The sequence below is a fragment of the Geotrypetes seraphini genome, chromosome 12 (genome assembly GCF_902459505.1).
Source record: "Geotrypetes seraphini chromosome 12, aGeoSer1.1, whole genome shotgun sequence".
NCBI lineage: Eukaryota > Metazoa > Chordata > Amphibia > Gymnophiona > Dermophiidae > Geotrypetes > Geotrypetes seraphini.
Genome location: NC_047095.1, coordinates 59,768,109 through 59,790,347, shown reverse-complemented (window position 1 = coordinate 59,790,347; position 22,239 = coordinate 59,768,109). Strand labels below are relative to the sequence as shown.

General features: G+C 42.6%; 2 protein-coding genes across 2 annotated transcripts in view; one reads left to right on the top strand and one right to left on the bottom strand.

Annotated features, from left to right (window-relative positions):
- The window catches only part of LOC117346395 (calreticulin-like), a 59,825-nt gene extending 49,220 nt beyond the window's left edge, over nt 1-10,605 (bottom strand). The window contains exon 1 of the mRNA XM_033915885.1: nt 10,355-10,605. Coding sequence (XP_033771776.1) covers nt 10,355-10,439 — 85 coding nt within the window. The 5' untranslated portion in view covers nt 10,440-10,605. The remainder of the gene's footprint in view (nt 1-10,354) is intronic.
- An 8,419-nt stretch (nt 10,606-19,024) lies between these two features.
- OSBPL9 (oxysterol binding protein like 9) overlaps nt 19,025-22,239 on the top strand; it is a 187,061-nt gene continuing 183,846 nt past the window's right edge. Inside the window, 1 exon segment of the mRNA XM_033915815.1 lies at nt 19,025-19,075. Within this exon segment, the coding sequence (XP_033771706.1) occupies nt 19,037-19,075 (39 nt within the window). The 5' untranslated portion in view covers nt 19,025-19,036.

Here is a 22,239-nt window from a genome sequence, read left to right as displayed (position 1 = left end):
ACCGTTCGTAGAGCTCGATGCAGTTTACAGTAGGAGAAATAGGAAGGAACTACAACAGAGGGTTAGAAGTCATTTCCAGCTGCAGGCTGAGCTAACCCCAGATCTTCAATGCCGAGCAATGAAAATCCAGATATGTCTGCTGACCTGGAAGTTAATTGAATACTGGCTGGTACTCAGACCAGTGTCCAGTTAAGTCCCTGCATAAAGTTAGAACAGCTTTATGTGGTTAATTAGCAGGTTAGCAGACTGAATATTGCCCACCTCTGTCCTAGCTAGTTAAGGAATGGACAGTTAGCAGGGGTATTCAGAGGCACTAACCAGTAAAGTTCTGCCGGATAGCTGGAATTGGTTAATTCAGCAATTAAACCCTTTTAAATATTGACCTCTAAATGTATAATATCTTGGGGTCCTTTTACTAAAAGCTTAGTATGTTATTGCTATCTTTATTGAGTTTAGTGATAACAACGGCCAACAAATTAAACAGACAAGCAAGGCTAATGGTAAAGTAATTACAGCCGTCCGTGAAAGTATGGACCACCCTTCCAGAACATTTTTGTCAAATCTCTTCATTTTCACTTTACCATAAATATTTGAAGGCTTACTTCTTAAATCTGTGATGGATTTTGACGTTATTAGAATTTGATATTGTTATATTATCTATATGTTTTGAAGAATTTGATCTTTTTTTTTGAATTGTGTGATTGTATATTTTGGAGACAGATAAGGGTAATGCTTAGATAATATAAATACCTTAAATAATAAATAAATAAATACTTAATATGTTCCATGGCCCTTTTAAAAGGGAAAGTTCCCAGTCAATTCTCCCATAGTGCTGCCCCCAGATGTACTTAGATCAAATATTATCAACCCAGTCATTGGGACACACCTAACTAGTCAAACATTTGATACTCAGACCCCCAAATTCTATAAATGGTACCAGCGCTAACCAGAAAGGCACTCGGTGTAATTCTATAAAAGGCACATGCCATATATAGAATCATGCTTAGTGCCCATACTCATGATTAATATTTAAATGCAGTGGCATAGTAGGGGGAGGGGCAGAACGCCCCAGAAGCCATCTTGGTGGGGGCAATGGTACCTGTCCTCCTCTTTTTCCCCCGCTCCTTCCCACTTCTCTCTGGCCACGCGCACACCTTCAACTCACCCCCACCGTAGCTCTAGCTCTTTGCCGGTGTGAGCAGCTCCTTGCGCTGGCCTTGGCACTCCTCTCTGAAGTCACTTCTGGGTCTCGTGACTAGGACGTGATATCAGGAGAGCTGATGCCGGTAGCAAGTTAGAGATGCTGCTCGTGCCGGGGAAGCTAAACAGGTACAGGGGAAGAGAGTGCGGTGGGGGGTGTGGAGATGAGGGGGCGCCTCCCAACCTCGCTACATCAATCTTTAAGTGCACCCATTTAAGCTAATGAAAATCAGGCCTAAATACCTGCACCTACTGTAAATTGTACATGGATCACATGTATTCTATAACAGTGCACCTAACTTTTAGGAATGCCCACGACTTCAGCAGTTGGAACCTAGGACAATACAGGTGGACTTTAGTCTATGGCCCAGACATATCAAAGAAGAGACAAGTTGATCTGTCCATGCCCTCTTTTGAGATTTGCGCACTAGAATTTATGGCTACACCAGGGTTCCCTCTAAGGTCTGCAGTGACTTGTTCATGACCAGATCTAAGGGCCTCCATCAAGCCCTTTCCCTTCCCTGAAAACCCACCTTTTGGATATAGCTTTCAATCCTTAGCCCTACTCCTCTGCCATCCAACTCAGCCCACTGACTAACGTTCCCCTTAACTGTATCCATGACATCCTGTTTGTCTGTCTTGTCTGTTTAGATTGTAAGCTCTTTCCAGCAGGGACTGTTTTCTTACTCTGTGACTCTGTGCAGCACTGTGTGCATCTGTAGCACTATAGAAATAATTAATAGTACCAGTAGTAAGGACCAAATTCATGTGAGCAAAAACTTTTTTTCATGAGCAAAGGACTGAGTTGATATGAGCAAAATTTTCTGTTACATTACCCTGATGGTATTATTCATACTGTACATTACAAATTAAGAATTACAAATATAAATTTTTTAAAATGGAAAATAAGATGATATTATTGAAAGGACTTAAATAATTTCTCAGTTAGCTCTCAGAGGCCAATACTTCCTTCCCCAGGTCAAGACAATAAGCTGTCCTGACCTGAAAAAGGAGATTTTGGTCTCTGACAGTTGGTCAGAAATGTATTAAAATTAGTCCAATGAAAAGATATCATCTTAATTCTATTTTCTATTTATTAACTTTTATAAACACAGGTACCACACTATTTTATCCTGAATTAAAAATAAAATTCTGTTTTTCTACCTTTGTTTTCTGGCCATTTACTTCTCTGGTTTCTGCTTTCCTCTGTCAGGATTTTTCTTTCCTCCTTTTCCTTTCAGCTTTCTTCAATTTATTTTTCTACCTCTATGTCCAGATTTAACTCAATCTTACTATCTAGTCAACTTCCCTCTTTCTTACGGTCTCCTGGCAACTTTCCATCTCTTTCCCTCAACCTGGCTCTCCTATTTTACTTTCCCTTATTCTCAGTCTTTCACTAACTCTGCTCTCCTTTCTCTTCCTTTTCTATACAATGTTTGCTCCCTATATCTGCCTTTTCTGTCCCCTTCTATACAGTGAATGCCTTCTCTCTCCCCCTTTCCATCTAGCATCTCCACACTCTCTCTCCCCTTCCATCAGTATCTCCCTCCTCTGTCTCTTCCCCCTTCCATACAGTCTGCTCCCTCTCTCTCCTTTCACTTCCATCTTCTCCCTCCTGTCTCTCCCCTTTTCCATCCAGGTTTCTGACTTCCTCCTCTTATACAGCTCCCCCTGCCATCCAACATCTCCCTCCTCTCTGTACCCCAACCCCAACATCTGCCCTTTCTCTCCCCTGTTCTAACTAGAATCTGTCTTCCTACTTCTATAGAAAATCTGCCCCCTCCCCACCACAAACCCACCAGTGTCTATCCCTTCTCTCTCCCCCACCCCTTTCCCCAGTGAATGCCCCATCCCATTTCCATGAGTATTTGCCCCCTCTCTCTCACTCCCTCCCCACCTTCAAACCATTCCCAAAAGCTTCTGTCCCTTCTCTCACCCCAACCCTCTTCCACCAGCATCTGCCTCATACTATTTCCACTAATATCTATCTTCTCTCTCTTTCCCATCCACCAGCATCTGCTCCCTCTCCATCAGTGCCTGCCCCGTAGCAACCTTACTGATGCTTTCCTGAAGCAGCAGCAGCAGCAGAGGCAAACTGAAACAAATCAGCTGCAAGACCTTCCTGTACATATTTGTGGCTGCTGACTCTGCCCCAGAAAAAGAAGGAGTGACATCAAAGAGGGCATGACAGCAGCTATGGGTATTTATAGGAAGATCTCACAGCCAGTCTGTTTCAATTTGCCGCCGCTGCTGCTGCTTCAGGAAAGCAGTACTAGCAGCAGAAGGTATTGGTCCCAACCCCACCCGCTGTGTGATGGGGATGAATGGCTGCGCAGCCTCCTGTTAAAAGAGGGAATATTGGGCTACACCCTCTTTTGAGATCTGCACATTAGAATTTATGCACATCACTTTATGGAATGCAATTAGAAAGTTGTGTGCATAACTTCTAATTAGTGGCAATTAGTATCAATTATGTGTTCATTTCCAATTATCAGCGCTAATTGGCTTGTTAAAAAATTAAGATGCATGTACAACTTCTGTTGAACATACAGCATGTAGGCCATAATGAATCACACCCAACTAATCAAGCTTCCAAGACACTTATAATGAATATGTATGAGACAGACTTGCATACTTCTTGTGCATACAAATTTATCTTACACATAAAATTGTAATGCTGACACATCTAACAAGAGCTTTGAATGCTAAGGCCCAGATTCACTAAAGATAGAAATTCAATCACTGTTGGCTGATTCCTGACCGATTTTAAAACTGATAGATTCACTATCTTTTTTGCATGCAAATGGAGGTGCAAATCATTTGCATGCAAACTCCTGACTCAATCGCTCAGTGAGCAATTGAGTCAGGGCAGCCCTGACAGTCTTCTGTCACAGCTTTCAGGGCTTATGCCATATTTGGGTTTTTTTTCATTTTTTTTTTTAAATGGCACTGATATTTTACATGTATTACATACGCAAAATATCTTGCCAATAAAAAAAAAGAAAAAAAAAACAACCCTCCTCTAACCCAAAAAAAATTGTAGAAGGGATGCTGCTGCTGCCATCAACTAACAGCCAATGCTGTCGCTGCCTGCCCGGCCCACCCCCACCACCGGTATCTTTACATATGGCAGGAGGGAAGCCCACCGGCCTGGCCCACTCCCCCCCAGTCTGCCTCCCCCGTACCTTTAGTCGGGAGCAGGGTTCTCCTCCTGCTTCTGAGGCCAGCTTCTGAGTAATGCGGCCTTAGGCCCCGCCCCGGTGCATCATATGATGCATGGGGAGGGGCCCAGGGCCCTGATTGGCTCAGGCACATTGGGCTCCTCCCTTAGGAGAGACCTGAGCCAATCAGGGACTTCCTTAGGGTTGAGTCTAAGGAAGTCCCTGATTAGCCAAAGCAGGAGTTTTGTTATCCACAAGAGACAGACCAATGGCCACTAAAATTCTGTGCTTAGATCCAGAACCTAAATTTGTAACACAGATGAAAACCAAAGGGCAGTCAAATCAAGCATTCTGTTTTTGAATGTTTCTCTGAGTTGATCATGGTGTTGTGAACAAGAAATCCTATTTTCCATATGGTAAACTCTCAGGTGGAGCAGATGTAGTAAGCTTTGTTACCACAGAAAATGCAAACTTTCCTAGCCCTCTTCCTTATTAATAAAAACATACAAATCTCATGCCTAGAAAAGTGTGATCACAATATGCCACCTACAAAGAATTTTACATTAAACTCATAGGCAAAATTAGACTCTAGGTCAGTGTAGTACAAAAGTAGATTCTTATTCTTTGTCAACAATTTCCCAGAAAACATTATAGAGAAGATTCAAGAATAGCCGTTTCAATAGACAACCCAAAAACTACATTTCAGATCTAATTTTATATTTAAAATTAGTCAGAAATAATTGCTTCCTTAGGTCCGGAATTTATTTCTGTGGATCAGTCTATTAATTTGCTTTGAACCTAATTGTTGGGAGTTGGTAGACCATAAGTACCACATTGCATTGTCAGTGGTTTCCAACATGCAGCTCTAGGGCCGCATGCAACCCCCAAAGTCCTCTATTGTGGACCTCAAAAAGCCGGACTCTAAAAGTGGAAAGAATGGATCAGGAATTAGGTATGCATATTTTATACCACATTCATATTATCTGATTACAGGTCTTGCATATCTCAGAGAGAGGAGAAGACATCATATAGTGGAACTTAGCAAGTAAAATGTAATAATATACTGGCTTGCTGGTTCAACATTGCTTTGATAATGAATGTGACTGTTGGGCAAACTGGATGGTCTTTGCAGGTCTTTATCAGCTGTCATTTAAGTTACTGTGCTACTATACTCCATATACTCTGGCTTAGGAGTGAGGTTCAGTACTGTCACGGTGTGTGCAAAATGAATCCATTTGGAGACACTGGTTCAGAGAACCAAACCAAAACCACCAGACCAATATTAGGAGAGAGGGGAAAAGTCAAACCTTCACCTTCTTTCTAAACACAAATATGTAGTGGGAGTTAATTCTACAATAGAGAGCTAATGCTTGAGAGCAAGCTTCAACCTATTGTTGCACCAAAATTATGCATGTGTAAACTTTTTGTTGGCCATCAGCGATATCTGGTGGCATCAGCCCTTGCATCTTTATTGAAACACCTCACAAACTAATGGGCATCACAGAAGACCTCTCAGGGTTCAGACAATATATCAAAAACATCTTCATAAGTCTCTCACCTTTGCCCATTCTCAGGTAAGTTCCCAAACTTTAACATAATTCCAAATTGTGTGAATGTTTTAAAGGCCTATTTTTTGTACTTGTCTGTAAATCAGATTGAAAGCTTTAAGAAAAAAGGATTATCTACTATATATGTTTTTTAATGCTGCATATCCCTTCCAGTATTACCGTATATACTCAAATATAAGTTGATCCAAATATGTCGATACCCCCATTTTCCCCCCAAAAAAGAGGAAAAATGGTTGACTCAAATATAAGTTGGGCGGCACCCAGCACCCTTCCTTCCCCCCCCTCCCTCCCCTGTCAGGCTCTGCACCCAGCACTCTTCCTTCCTTCCCCTGACAGACTCTGCACCCACCCACCCTCCTCCCAGCCCTATCCTCGTACCTCCTCTGACGATCCCTGGTGGTCCAGAGGTGCAGCGGGCAGGAGGAAGCTTTCCGAACTCCTGCCCTGTTGCTAACCAGCTGCTGCGAGATTGGGTTTCTTCAGCTGCTGAGCAGCACTGAGCAGGAGCATGATTTAGTGCTGCTGCTCGGCACTAAGCAGCTTCCTTACCAGCTCGAGAATTCGCAGGAGCAAGTAAGGAAGCCACTCAGCTAGCAACACCAAATCACGCTCCTGCTCGGTGCTCAGCGGCCGAAGAAACCCGATCTCACAGCAGCCAGTTAGCAGCGGGGCATGAGCGCGGAAAGTTCACTTCTGCCCGCTGCACCTCTGGACCACCAGGGATCGGCAGAGAAGGTACAATGGGCAGGGAGGGGGGCAGGGTGCAGAGCCTTGCAGCAGCGGTGGCCTGCAATAATTCTGGGAGGGGGGGCACTGGCTCGAATATAAACCCGGGACTCCCATTCATTTCTAGGCCAATTTTTTGACCCCAAAATCCCAGTTTATATTCGAGTATATGCGGTATACATTAGGGTAGCCTTATGAACTACTTTTTGTGTACAGTTCTGCATATGTCTAGCAGCGCTATAGAAATATCAAGTAGTAGCAGTAGTCATTTACTATGTTATTCTGTAAATGTGTTAATTTCAATCTTGTCCACTTGATATACGAGTAACTGCAAATAATCTCTTAAGTGTATTACTCAGGTGTCTCACTTATGGAATTTGCTAATATTTAATACTCAGTCTGAACAAGCAGGCCAAGGCAGATTACAAAATTAGTAATTACAGAATGTATAAGTTTGAAATCTTTTGGTGGTCCTCAGAGCTTTCTCGTAGTCATACTGCAGCCCTTTACATTAAAAAGGTTGGAGACCACTGCCTTGGGTCTTAACATAGGGCTTCTTTTACAAAGGTGCGCTAGCGTTTTTAACGCACGCACCGGATTAGTGCGCACTAGCCGAAAATCTACTGCCTGCTCAAAAGGAGGCGGTAGTGGCTAGCGCGTGCGCTATTCCACACGTTAAGGCCCTAGCACGACTTGGTAAAAGGAGCCCATAGTTTAAGCATGTAAGAAGTAATTTTATAAATGTTAGGCACCATTTACACATGTAAATTGCCATTATGCATATAAATGTTGAACAGAATGCACATTGCACAGCTTTAAATGGGCATGGCTGGTTTGAGCAGACCTTGAAAATGTGTGTATTCTTCATTTTTGCACAAGCAATACAAGTACAGGTAGTCCCCGAATTACAGACACCTGATTTAAGTACGACTCATACTTAAGAACGCAGTTGCAGCTTCATTTGACTTCACTGAGCAGTATTTCCAGTGGCAGAGACTCCTATATTTCTCCTGCAGCAGATTCAGGAATGATGCATGGCCACATTAAGAACAGTGTGTGGTTGTGCATGCTGTACCTTAGAGGGAACACTGGTAGGGACAGTTGGCCCTTTTGTCAGCTGGGAGCAGAGGGAAGCAGCAAGAATCTTAAAATCTACAAGTTCTGAGTTACATACAAATCCAACTTAAGAACAGCTTTAAAAACATAACTCGTTCTTAACCCGGGGACTGAATGTATAGGAATAATCAAGCCATTGTGACATCACTGCTGAGGTTGGTTCTTAGGTATTGGTGGAATGAGGCATTATGACATCACAATATGAGCTCTGGAATGTTGCTACTCCTTGGGATCTTGCCAGGCACTTGTGACCTGGGTTAGCCACCATTGGAAACAGGATACTGGGCTTGAGGGAACACTGGTAGGGACTGTTGACCTTTTTGTCAGCTCAGAGCAGAGGGAAGCAGCAAGAATCTTAAAATCTACAAGTTCTGAGTTACATACAGATCTGACTTAAGAACAGCTTTAAAAACATAACTCATTCTTAACCCAGGGACACGGGCGTAGCAAGAGTGAGAGGTACCCAGGGCGGTGGCGCCCCTCTCTTGCCCTTGTGTCCGCCCCCCGCTCCTTCCCCGATCCCACCCGCCACTGTGCTCCCCTTCTCTTTTACCTCTAGTTGAAGTTGTTGCTTGCGACGGTCAACAATGTGCTCCTCGCAACCCCGGACGGGCTCTCCCTCTGATGTCACTTCCTATGCGCAGCACCTAGAAGTGATATCAGCGGGAGAGCCAACGGGGTCATGAAGAGCACATTCTTCAACAGTGTCAAAGGTAATGCAGTAGGTGCATTGTATGCATGCTGAGTGAGACCCAGACCCTACAAGGGCCGTGTTTCGGCAATGCTTAGCCGTCCTGATGTTAGGCCTTGATTAAGGTTGAAATGGAAAATGCTGTGAATAAAGACACAAATTGTGCTGTACCCAAACTTTTTTGATGAGAATGTTGCGGCTTCCAACTTTGGCCACAAATGGCCAAAGAAATAAGTGAAAACTCTTTTCTGAATGCATTCTTTTGTAAAATGGCTTTTTCTCATGCTGTCTACCATCATATATATAGATGTTTAAGTCCATGCATTAAAAACGGTAGTAGTATTATATTTAAAAAAAATCACTGAATGCAGAACCTTTTATAAAATACAGTATATATAGGGTCATAGAAAATATCTGCTTTCTGATCAATATGCACTTTACCAAATTAGGATGATACTAGTAATCTTATATAAGAAACAATGCTAAAGATTATTTATTAACTAGTGTATTCTTGCTGTTTTTAAATCATCACCCTTTCTATGAAATAAGAAATAAGGAAAACAGACAAGAATTAAAGCACTGTATCCTTTGGCCTCTAGCTGTGTAGTGGAGTGTTCCATAAAAACACAGCTATAATCGTGCTGTGTTCCCCCCCCCCAACCTCTTTTTAGTGCATTTCAAATTTTTAAGAAGCCCCCTTGCTAAAGTGGATGTAGCCAGTAGCCACTTGTTTGTCACAGAAGCTGTCCAGACCATGGTGCTGAACACTAGATCTGATAGTTTCTTTTTTAGTAATCCTTATGGTTTCTGTTTTTATTATTTCATGTTTATATCTACAGTTAATGTGTCCATTTATATTTCTCAGTTTCTAGCTAGCAAATCATAAAGGGAAGATGGACTGTTTTTTTTTTTCATATAGAGAGATGGTCTTCTTCTTGCATTAATTAACTATGCATAACTGAACTAACATCAGTAGGATGGTAAAAATAAGTCTGAAGAGATCTCACCATGCTCCAAGATTAGTGAAAAAGAAAATGCAAAAAGAACATCCCCTTAAACAAAAATACTCTCCAGTTCTTTTGTCATAATGAAAGACAGTACTCCAGGGATTCAGAAACCTATTTGAAGATGTTCATTTGTCAGGATGCTTGAATAGCTCAATTATCTAAATGTTGTCTCATATAAATAGAGAAATATATATGTACATATATATATAGAGAGAGAGAGAAAAAAAATATTGTATAATACCCAAAGTCAATATTAATAATCCAAAAAGAGAAGACAGGGAAATATATATTTATTATTTAATTTTGAATCATCTAATAGACACGTCTAACGATTAAATATTGTATGTGTGCTCAGATCAATGATCTGAAACACAAAATGATTAATAAATCAACGTCACCACTTTCCAGTTATTGCACAGAAAACATCATTTAGAAAAAAAACACCCATAAGCAGTGCAAAACAATACTGTAATTAAAAAAAAAAACAAGTTTATTAGGTGATTCACAAAAAAATAATTTTTAAAAAACGTCCCCAAGTTTTCACTTTTTGGATTATTTGCATTTTGTCCTAATCAGGTGAATTTGCAGATTGTAGGTTTCAATGACAGAAAGGTTAACTAAACTTTCCCATCTTTGGAGGCTTAGATCAAGGCAAAGGTTTGCTTTGAGTCCGAGGCTGGAAATCTTCTGATTTTGTAAGAAACTCCCTTGAATCGGGGGTTGATTTCCCCCTAATCCTCCAGGAAAGTGGGGGTTGCAGCGTGAGCGCATTCACAGCTGCAGGGATGCACGCGCGCACCTCAGCCATCCACGAGACCTTCACATCGAGCGAGCAAGCGAGCTCGCGCGGGGCACCAGGCACGCGAAGCGACGCAGCCTCCTTACCTCCATCCTCAAACTGCTCCTTAAAATACTGGACCGGCTCCGCGCGTCCCGCCGCCACCAGCGCGGCCACAATTAACCACTTCATGCTGCAGGGACAAGCTGTCAGTCCACGGCAGCGCCGTCGTCCTTGGCCAGGGGCTCTGGGCCGGAGCGTGGCGGTTTTTGAAAGAGGAGCGGGATTCTTTCGACGCGGAAGCACCAGCCGTTGAGAGCGCCGCGCAGCTCCTGGCGCTGACCCCCCGACTCGAGCCTCCAACAGATGGCTGCTTCCCATTGGATCCGGCCGCTGGCAGGTCTCGCGCGGAGCAGCCAATGGGTGGCGACCACGCGTTGGGCAGCACCAGAGGGGAAGGCGGGAGAGGCGAGAGAGGGTGGAGGAGAGGCAAGGTAGAAGGAGGAGAGAATCGGAGAAGAGAGGGAGAGGAGGGGATGGTGAAGGAGGAGGAGCATTAGAGAGGGAGAGGAGAGGGCAGTTTGGCTGCCTGAGAAACTCCCTAACTCCTTACTTGTCCTGTTTGTCCGTGGATTAGTTTGTAAGCTCTACTGAGCAGGGACTGTCTCTTGCAATTTTTTTTTTTAATGTACAACGCTGCATACGTCTAGCAGCGCTATAGAAATAATAAATAGTAGTAGAAAGAGAACATCAGAGATAAGAGGGGCAGCAAGAAGGAGCACATTAGAGAGCAGAAGATCAAGAAGGCGGACAACATCAGAGAGGGAGGGGAGAGAGAGATCAGGAAGGAAAGCATACAGGCAGATAGAGACAAGAGAGGAGGAAAGCATGGGACAGAAGAAAGACATCAAACAGAGGAAGACTAGGGAGAAAGTGAACCTCAGATAGAGAGAAATAAAAGGAGGAGAGCATCAAGCAGGCAGTATAGCAGCAAGCTGGAAGGAGAACAGTAGGCTAAATAACAGCTGATACCGAGAGCATCAGCTTGTTCACGAGAGAAGGAAGGCTACTGAGAGCTAGGAGGAAAAGAAATGCAGCAGGTGGGGCGGAACTATTACAATGGGTAAATTAGCCAGCTGGAAAAGTTTACTGTTTCTTCTAGATTGGAAGAGACGGAAGAGACAGCATCAATAACTTACTCTGAAAATGCGCACTTTGACCTCAGAGTAGAGAACACTTTCATTAGGGAATTATCTTCTTTCCTACATCATCAGAATAAAACGCTTTAAACTTTAAAACATCATTCTTAACAAAAAAAATACAAGGTAGATTTGAAAAGTCTATTAACGTTGATTACAAGGTCTAAGTGGCAGGAGCTGTCCAGACGATGGTGCTGAACTGCAGCGAAGTGCGTCTATTGACCTGAGGATAACTAAACCTGCTTTTACACAATAATTCAGCATACAAATAATCTGCCAGAACATGTCTGCCACCTTCCGGTGCTAAATTTAAGCACTGTAATAAACCTAGAGGTTTCTTCATCAGGTCATTGCCTTTTTTTGCTACTTGAATTACCTTCACATTTCAAAAAAAGGTATTTATTTATTTAAGTATTACATACCACTTATAGCCTAAGTGGTTTACATTCAGGTACTCCAGCATTTTCCCCTATCTGTCCTGGCAGGCTCACACTCTATCTAATGTACCTGGGGCAATGGGGGATTAAGTGACTTGACCAGGGTCACAAGGAGCAGCCTGGGGGTTTGAACCCACAGGGTGCTGAGGCTATAGCTCTAACCACTGCGCCACACTACAGGAAGCAGCAGGTACAACTATAGCCAGCCTAGTTGCGGACAAGATGGACCTTGCCTTTATTTGTAGTTTTTTGCTATGCTACTATGTTATGCATAAAGCAGAAATATTCCCCATAGATTTGGATAAATGTAAACTGTTTTATAAAAATAAGTGCAAGAAAAATAAGATATGGGCAGGAGCATTTTCAATATGACTTCGAAATCCAATTTTGGGAAAGACATCCAGAAATCCAGAAAATGGCCATTTTCAAACATCAGGCAACTATGTACGAGATGCAGGCAATGTTTATTATACCAAATATTTCATTTATGCAGTTAAAAATACCACTTTATCACAAACCAAAGGCTTTTGCTTGACTATTTTTGTGTCACACATTCCAAGTGAAGAAGGATTACAGATAGGCGTTGTTTTATACCTTTTATGCAGCTTATTTTATACCTTAGCAACCATGGACCTCTGAGGAAGGAATGTTTTCCAAAATACGGACTGTGTCAGGTCCTTTGGTTTGTTATAAGGTGGTATTTTTAACTGCATAAATGAAATATTTGGTATAATAAACATTGCCTGCATCTCGTACATAGTTGCCTGCAGTTTGTTTTTTGTTTTTGCTTTGGCCGGCGGTACTGCAGTTTTTGTTGGATTTTGTTTTTGTGTCATTTTCAAACATCAACTTTTTGTTTTGAAAATGGACATTTGCTAGATGTTTTTGAATTCAGTGCATGTCTTTTAGGACCATTTTTGAACATAAAAAATGTCCAAGGGAAACACACACAAAAACAATCCATTTGGATGTGCAGTAGGCCAACATTCTTAGTAGACTGGCAACACAGACATCCCAGCAGAGCAGTAGGGTATCCCAGGGGGCACTGCAGTAGACTTCACACTAAAGGACCCAGTACACATCTCACCATTGTCCCTTACATTGTATGGGGAGCCCTCCAAAACCTACCAAAAACCTACTGTACTCAACTGTACACTACAACAATAGCCCTTATGCTTGTAGGTGTCACATATAGGAAGGTACAGTAGGTTTCTGGTGGATTTTGGAAGGCTTGCTTGTTCCATCACAAATGTACTAGTTAGAATGGGATATCGACCTGGGTCCCCCCCAAAAAATCTTCTATACAGGAATGAGAAAGAAAATCAAATCCAACTCCTATAACTTTCTCACTTATATTCAAGCAATGATTTACTTATGCCACAATTTCATTGAAAGTTTCATGCACATCATATCTGAATGAGGGGAGAGCCTCAGAACCCAGTGCGTAATAATGTCAAGCGTGCGTAATAATGAGCAAGCGTGTGAATCAGAAGATCTTTTCCCTTTCTAGTGCAGTAATTGACATTATTACATAGAAAACATAGAAAGATGACGGCAGATAAGGGCTATAGCCCATCAAGTCTGCCCACACTATTGACCCTCCCTATTAAGTCTAATGACCCCCTTAAGTATAATTGTAATTATGCTGCCACTCTACTGACCCGCTCTTTCAAGTCTATACCCTAGTGGCCCTATCCCTTGGCATGACCCTCGTAGGGATCCCACATAGGTATCCCATTTATTCTTGAAGTCTGAGATGCTGCGTGCCTCGATCACCTGCACTGGAAGCTTGTTCCAATGCTCAATCACTCTCTCCGTGAAGAAGTACTTCCTGGCGTCTCCACGAAACTTCCCTCCCCTGAGCTTGAGCGGATGACCCCTTGTGGTCGAGGGTCCCTTCAGAAGAAAGATATCATCTTCCACCTCGACCCGTCCCGTGATGTACTCAATCATGTCTCAATCATGTCTCCCCTCTCCCTACGCTCCTCGAGAGTGTAGAGCTGCAATTTGCTCAGTCTTTCTTCGTACGGGAGACCCTTTAGCCCCGAGACCATCCTGGTGGCCATCCGCTGAACCGATTCAACTCTGAGCACATCTTTACGGTAATGTGGCCTCCAAAATTGCGCACAGTATTCCAGATGAGGTCTCACCATGGCTCTGTACAATGGCATCATGACTTCAGGCTTCCTGCTGACGAAGCTTTTCCTGATACAACCTATCATCTGCCATGCTTTAGATGAAGCCTTCTCCACTTGAGTGGCTGCTTTCATGTCAGCACTGATGATTACTCTTAAGTCTCGTTCTGCCGTAGTCCTGGTTAAAGTTTCTCCATTCAGGGTGTAAGTTCTGCAAGGATTTCCGTTACCGAGATGCATGACCTTACATTTCTTGGCGTTGAAGCCCAGCTGCCAGATCGAGGACCAACTTTCTAAAGTACGCAGGTCTTGCTCCATAGCATCCTGTAGATTATAGCCGTTTACTATATTGCATAGTTTGGCGTCATCAGCGAATAAGGTTACCTTGCCTTGAAGCCCTTGAGTCAGATCCCCAATGAATATGTTGAAGAGGAGTGGGCCCAGGACTGAACCCTGTAGCACTCCGCTAGTCACTCCCCTCATTCAGATGTGATGTGCATTAAACTTTCAATGAAATTGTGGCATAAGTAAATCATTGCTTGAATATAAGTGAGAAAGTTATAGGAATTGATATCGACCTGGGTTCCCATCTGTATAGTCCAGTGCACCATCCATAAGGCTACTCCAGGGACCTGCTTGCTGCTCTAATAACATCTGATGCAGTCCTACAGGCTGGTATGTACTGTTTCTTTCACATCTTTGGGGGTTGGGAGAGAGTCAGTGACCACTGGGGGAGTAAGGGGGGGGTAATGTCTTAGCACCCCCAGTGGTCATCTGGCCAGTTTGGGTAACTCTGCCATTTGTTACTGAAAATGATCTAGCCTCAAATGGCCAATTTTTGCCCCGGACGTTTTCTACAATGTTCCATTATTGTAGGAAAATGTCCAACTCCAAATCATAGGCCCATCCTCGTACCATCCGAAAATTACCCACAACACATCCCCTTGAGATTTAGATGCACTGCTTAGAAAACCATCTAAAAAATTAGTTTTGAAAATAATTTGGATGTTTTGCAATCAAAAATGTCTATCTGCCTCTTTCTAGTCAGTGTAGGAGAGGGTCAAAGTCAGAGAACAAAAAAAGCACCAAGGACCATCCTGAGTCAGGAATTGCCAATTTCTGTCACTCTTTTGGATATTATTCTCTTTCAAAAATGAGCTCTTAATCTCAAATAAAATAATTCTCATACATAATTCCAGGAGAAAATGAACTAAGTAATATACAGTGTAGTTAAACCCTCTCAGAATTAATATGGTTATAACTAACCTAATAGTCAATCTCTTTATCTTCTTAGGTTATATATAAAATGGGTTTGCTTTATTTCATCCAAAAAAACACTGTTTTCTCTAAAACAATCTCCTTGTATGTTGTTATATTAAACCTAAACAATTAAGATACACTTGGACCCTCTTTTATCAAACTGCGCTAGTAGTTTTTAGCGTGGGGAGCCGCACTGAATGGCCTGTGCTGCTCCCGACGCTCATAGGAACTCAAGGAATTTATGGATGTTTGGGAACCATTGGCTAAGTATTGTAAGGAATGATAATTTATTTTATTCTGTTGACCTTTCAGAATACACACCCAGGGTGGGTAGGAGGGAAGAGGAAGGATTTGCATTGGAGTTTAAGTCAGGGATAGTTTCTTGTAGGTATCTTCTTTCTTATTATTTGGTGGGGGGTGGGGGAAAATAATTGTTCATTAATGTCTATAAGTTTAATGTGCATTTCTTGTAATATTATGTATTTTGAAATTGTTTGTTTGCACAATGTTAGTTTGGAAAATTAATAAATATTAAAAAAAAGAAGAGGGCCTTGGTCTGTATCAGTGCATTGAAAAGTAATGCAAGAAAAGAGACTATGTGCTCATTTTCAAAGCACATAGACTTTCAAAGTTATATAGAGGGCCATTTTCGATATGACATTTAAATCTGAGTTTAGAAGTTTTGTGGAACATGCACAAAAATCCAATAGGCAACATGACCCAGTGTGGCACAATGGTTAAAGCTACAATCTCAGCACCCTGAGGTTGTGGGTTCAAACCCAAGCTGCTCCTTGTGACTCTGGGCAAGTCACTTAATCCCCCAATTGCCCCAGGTACATTAGATTGTGAGCTCACCAGGATAGACAGGGAAAAATGCTTGAGTACCTGAATAAATTCATGCAAACTTTTCTGAATTCTCTTGAGAGAACAGTATAGAAAATTAAATAAAATGTCCATTTTTTTTGTTTTGAAAATAGCCATTTCTCAGATGTGTTTGTCCTCAGTGCATTTATATTTTTGAAAAAAAAACCAAAACATCCAAAATAAAACCATACAAAACAAGCCATTGGGATCTAGGAGGGGGGGGGTCAGCATTTTTAGTAGATGGACACACAGACACCACAACAGAAAAGTGGGAGGGGGGAGGGCACTGCAGTGAACTTCACATATAAGGTCTCAGGTAGATATCTCACCATAACCCTCTTACATTGTATGGTGAGTCCATCAAACCTACTGGACCTAACTGTATATCACACCAATAGCCCTTATACCTGCAAATGTCACATATATGTAGGTTCAGTGGGATTGGGGTGGGGTTTGGAAAGCTCATATATTCTACCTTAAGTGTAGAAGTAACAGTGGGATATGGGCCTGAGTTCTCATCTCTACAGATCTCTATACCAACCACCAGGCTACTCCACAAACCTGTGTGCTATTCTAATAGGACTGGCCATAACATCTGAAGCTGTCATACAGGGTAGGTATGTACTATTTCATTCACATCTTTTTTTTTGGGGGGGTCAGTTACCAATGGTGGAGTAAGGGCGGGCCATGCCTTCATCCCAGTTGTCATCTGATCAGTGTAGGAACTTTTTGGCTCTTATTTATAGAACAGGTCTAGCCTCAAATGTCCAAATTGAACTCTGGATAAACTCTACAATGATCCATTATTGCAGAACAATGTCCAAATTATAAGCCCACCCTAGTCCCACCTCCTACATGCCCCCTTGAACATACGCAGGTGAGGCTGGACTCATTTAGAGCACTGGTCTTTGACCAAGGGGCCACCGCGGGAGCGAACTGCTGGGCACGATGGACCACTGGTCTGACCCAGCAGCGGCAATTCTTATGGTTTTTTGAAAATAAGTCCTACAGTAACACATGCAACTTTGTAAGTCTATGTGCTAAGAAAATGAGCCTCTATATGAGGGGCATCCAATAGTTTATCTACTTGAGTATGAAAGAAAGTAGCAAGCATGTTGAAACAGGTCTGTGCATGTTGTGACATGTCTCAAGATTACTCATGCACAGCTGCAGCTCAGTGAGAGTCTGACATTCCAAGAGACAGGATGTCAGGAGAGACCTCTTGTGAATCAAGTAAGAAACTACTAGATTTGAAGCACCGTTCAGTGGTAAAAAATTATCGCAAAAGAAGGGAAAAAGTCAAAGATCCATGAATGCATGACTGCAGTTTATGGTGAGTCTGCCCCATCATCCTACAAAGTAAAATTTTGGAGCATGCAATTTAAGTGGGGTAGAGAGTCCATTGGAGATGACCCTCACACTGGATGGCCTGTGAAAGAAACTTCCACAGAAATGTGCAAGAAAGTTGAGGATTTCTGGGACAATATATGGCTTATTGTACAAGATCTTTTTTTTATATTACTGTATACTCACTCTTTCATTATCTCTAATTATACTCAGATCAGCTCATCCATTTTTGCAACTCCCTCAGCCATATAAACCCTTATTCAATACTATTTTATCTAGTGCTATACAAGTAATACTTGGATTCAAGAAGAACTCCAGAATCTTAATGATACATCCTGTTGACACAGAAGACTCCTTTTAGGAAGCTGCGTTAACAGCTTCAGCAGTGCGACTTTTAATCAAGCACTACCCCCCGTGCTAGCCAAAAAACTACTGCCTGCTCAAGAGGAGGCGGTAGCGGCTAGCGCGGCCGGCGGTTTAGCACGGCTATTACACGTATTAAACCGCTAACGCGGCTTTGTAAAAGGAGCCCACAGTGTATCAAGCGCAAAAACCAGAATTGAAAGTCTCCGAGAAAACGAAATCTCCATAGAAAAAAAACAAATTCGGCTTTGTCTTGAAACATACACACACATATACAGTAGATATATAAACAAAAGCAATCTTTCTACTGAGAACTTGAGTAGGTTGTTCATTCTAACATAGTCCTTTTTGTATTCCTGGTGTGTTATATGATATTTTTTTTTCTTTTTATTGCACGTGTTCTGGTTTTGTAACATTTAAAATCCTCAATGGAAAGAACTAGAGAGAGAAAGATGCCAAATCACCCGGTTCCAAAAGGGGGAACTGGCTAATCCTGGTTTTTTAAGATACAGCCCAATCCCAAAGCATCGTAGCATTTTAAAGCTCCTGATTCTACCCCCTGCATTCCATGCTGCAGGACTAGAAATCTGGGTTACCGCTGACTTGACAGTTCTGCAGTTTCTCGTCGTCCCTTTCTTTGTGCTTGTCAGTAAGCCCTCAGCTCATCACCCTGCCTAGCACAAGACGCCCTCGTGCTTCTTGCCTGTCTGCCTGCCAGCTCTGTTTCTGCTGAGCCAGCAGCACCGTCACGCACACAAACACCCAGCACGACCGCCCCACAGCGTGAACTCTGAACCGGCGCATGCGCAGCGTGTTCTTCACGCCGCCCTTCCGCCGAACACGCCCACAGAGGCCCGACGAGTGACGTCGTACGTTGTGCCAATTATTCCTCTGCCCAATATGGCGTCTATCATGGAAGGGCCGTTGAGTAAATGGACGAACGTTATGAAGGGGTGGCAGTACCGCTGGTTCGTACTGGATTACAATGCCGGTTTGCTTTCGTATTACACGGTAAGCAAGGAAGGATAGGTATCACTGACTTGAAAAAAATAACCTTTTTCACTTTTCCCCCCCGGCCTATTTGTGGCTCTTGTTGCTATGCAGGGCACTGGGGGGGGGGGTCTCCCCTTTTTTTTGGGTGGAGGGGGTGAAGGCTAGTCTTTTGACGGAGAGGAGAGCAGCCAATGATGAAGCAAAAGGCCAGAGCAGTAGCCAATGGGAAGGTGAGTTGGTGGAAGTAGTGGACGGGTGGCCAGAAGTTAAACGCAAAGCAGGAAACTTGATTTTTTTAAGGGGCTTCTTAGTCTCTTGATTTAAAGTCACCAGAGGTGCTGAGTAATTGTCCAAGGACCTAGTTTGATTGTTTGAGAGTCGAGCAGTATGGTGAAATGTAATAGTTGTTTGTCTTTTTCTAAACACAGTCAGGCCTGCAGCTTTGGAAAATCTTATATACGGTAGTAACCTAAGAGTTTTCTGAAATGTAAGAAATACTGCAAATTGTGGCTAGGTGATGACCTACTACAGTTGACATAAATTGTACATTGTATGCATATATCGGTTTTGAGGTTCCTTTGAAAAGAAGGGGATATAAATTTAAAATAACAAATCATTTCCCTCTTTTTTTTTTCTTATATCAACCTGAAAAAACTATCATCAAAAATAGAAGCCTTTGGTGTGCTTTTAACAAGTGAAAAGTAATAAAACATAACATAGTAGATGACGGCAGATAACGACCCAAATGGTCCATCCAGTCTGCCCTACCTGATTCAATCTAAAAATTTGTTGTTTTTTTCTCTTCTTCTTCTTAGCTATTTCTGGGCAAGAATCCAAAGCTCTGTCCAGTACTATTCTTAGGTTCCAACTACTGAAGTCTCCGTCAAAGCTCACTCTAGTCCATCTACACCCTCCCAGTTATTGAAGCCAATTTATATTTCTGAAATATGGTTTGATTACTTTACTGTCTGGTAATTGATTTTACAGTCATTACAGTGGTGTGCAGAAGCCTGGAATCACTTGTGAATTTTGCATTTCTTCTACTTTGTGAACTTTTTTAATTTTTTTGTTGGCCCAATAGATTTGTCTGTGTATCACATTATAAGGGATACATTTGACTATTAGAATCAACTTTTTATTCTAGTTTGGTCTTAAATTTCTGAGCTTCTTTGTTAAAGTTGCCAAGTTAATTGTTTTTCTGCATAAATTGAGTAATGTACTTTGCTGGCCAAAAAAGTACATAAGAATGTCATCTATCCTTCATATTTTGGTCATCTATCCTTAATATTTGGTCATTTTGTGTGTGTGTGTGTCTAGTAGCGCTATAGAAATGATTAGTAGTAGTATTGTAGAGCAGGGGTCCCCAAAGTCCCTCCTTGAGGGCCGAATCCAGTTGGGTTTTCAGGATTTCCCCAATGAATATGCAATGAAAGTAGTGCATGCACATAGATCTCATGCATATTCATTGGGGAAATCCTGAAAACCTGACTGGATTCGGCCCTCAAAGAGGAACTTTGGGGACCCCTGCTGTAGAGTGATGACCGAGTATTTGGTGGGCCACCCTCTGTTCTTGATCACCTCTCTGTAACATGTCGGCATTAAGTGAACCAGTTTGATAAGGGGATCATGGGTGACAACACGGTTCCAGGCTGCAATGAGTGACTCAATCAACTCACGTTTTGATATTGGATGTCTCTTGGATATCTCCTAGGATACCTTGTGCCACAAGTTCTCGATCAGATTCCGATCCGGAGATTGGCAGCCTAGTCGATTGACTCAGTGTTGTTCTGATGCTTCCAGTTGATCACCTGTTTGGAGCAATGGCAAGGTATCTTGTCATCTTGGAACAGGAACCGGCCTGGAAACAGCTGCTGAGCTGATGGCAGCATGCACTTTTGCAATATTGTGATGTACTTGGTCTTGTTGACCATTACATTGATGATGTGCAGATGTTTGACACCACTGGCAGTCATGTAGCCCCAGACCATGACCTTCAAAGGATGCTTCACAGTGAGATTGAGGCATTCAGACTTGAACTCTCCAGGAAATCTTCTCACATAGGTGTGGGCCTGGTTACCAAACAGGCAAAAAAAGCATCTTTCCACATATTTCACATGTCCAACTTGAATTCTGTGCCCACTCGATCTGGGTGCACTTTGGGACGTCGGTCATCAGTGGCTTGTTGCATGCTTTGCAGCCTTGCAGACCAAACTGCAGGCACCGGCGACAAACTGTTAATGAGCTAATACTGGTATGTCGCTCATCTGCCTGCTCGTGTAGTAGATGAGGTGAGATCAACTTGCAATTGGTCAATGAAGTGCGTTGAAATGCATGATCTTGTCATGATGTTGATGCACATGGATAACCAGACTGAGGCTTGTCTACCACTGAACCTGTCGCTTTCTTCTCTTGTACAATCTTTACTACTGTGCTGTGATACAGAAATCCTTCCTCGCTCATCACTTACACACGTGCATACTCCTCCAACGTCAGATTCCGAGTCTTGTTTATGGTTGATGCAGAAAGTGTATAAAACTCCAAAAAGCCCACGCTTTTTATAGCTGCCCTGTTACCTAGACATTTGGACTATGATTGGTTGACAAAAGCAGCCTACTGATTGGTCAGAAGTAACGCATGCTGATTGGATAGTCTCAATCCAGTTTTGAAGCATGATCTGTAAAAGTTATAGTAGCTATGTTCCAATATTAACAAAATTGTAAAATTAGAAATAAGTGATCTTAAAAAGTTGATTCTAATAGCCAAATGTATCCCTTGTAATGTGGTACACAGACAAATCTATTGGGTCAACAAAGAAACTGAATAAAAGATCAGAAAGTTGAAAGAATGTAGAATTCACAAGTGATGTAGAACATTTTGGGTGGCTAAGAGTGTGGTGAAAAACATGAGTATTAATTTTTGGAGTGATAATCAACCAATATATTCGTTTCTGAAACTTTCTCAAGTAAAGGTTTATCTTTAAGAAAAATTTCTAATTGGGATGGATCCACAAATATATACCGTATTTTCGCGGATATAACGCGCACCATTGTAAAACGCGCACAGGGGTATAGCGCGCAGAAATCACGATGATATGTACAAAAACTTTTCTATACCGCGCTCAGGCATATAACGCGCATGCTGCCCGACTCTCCTTTCGCCCGCCCTGACTTTCCGTGCGCTGTCCCGACTCTCCGTTCCCCCCCCCTGACTTCCGTGCACTGTCCTCCCTTGAAGTCCTGTCCCCCCTTGAAGGTCTGTCCCCATCCTGAAAGCCTGATGCCCCCCCCCCGACGTCCGATACATCCCCCCCCCCCCGGCAGGACCACTCGCACCCTCACCCCGAAGGACCGCCGACTCCCCAACAATATCGGGCCAGGAGGGAGCCCAAACCCTC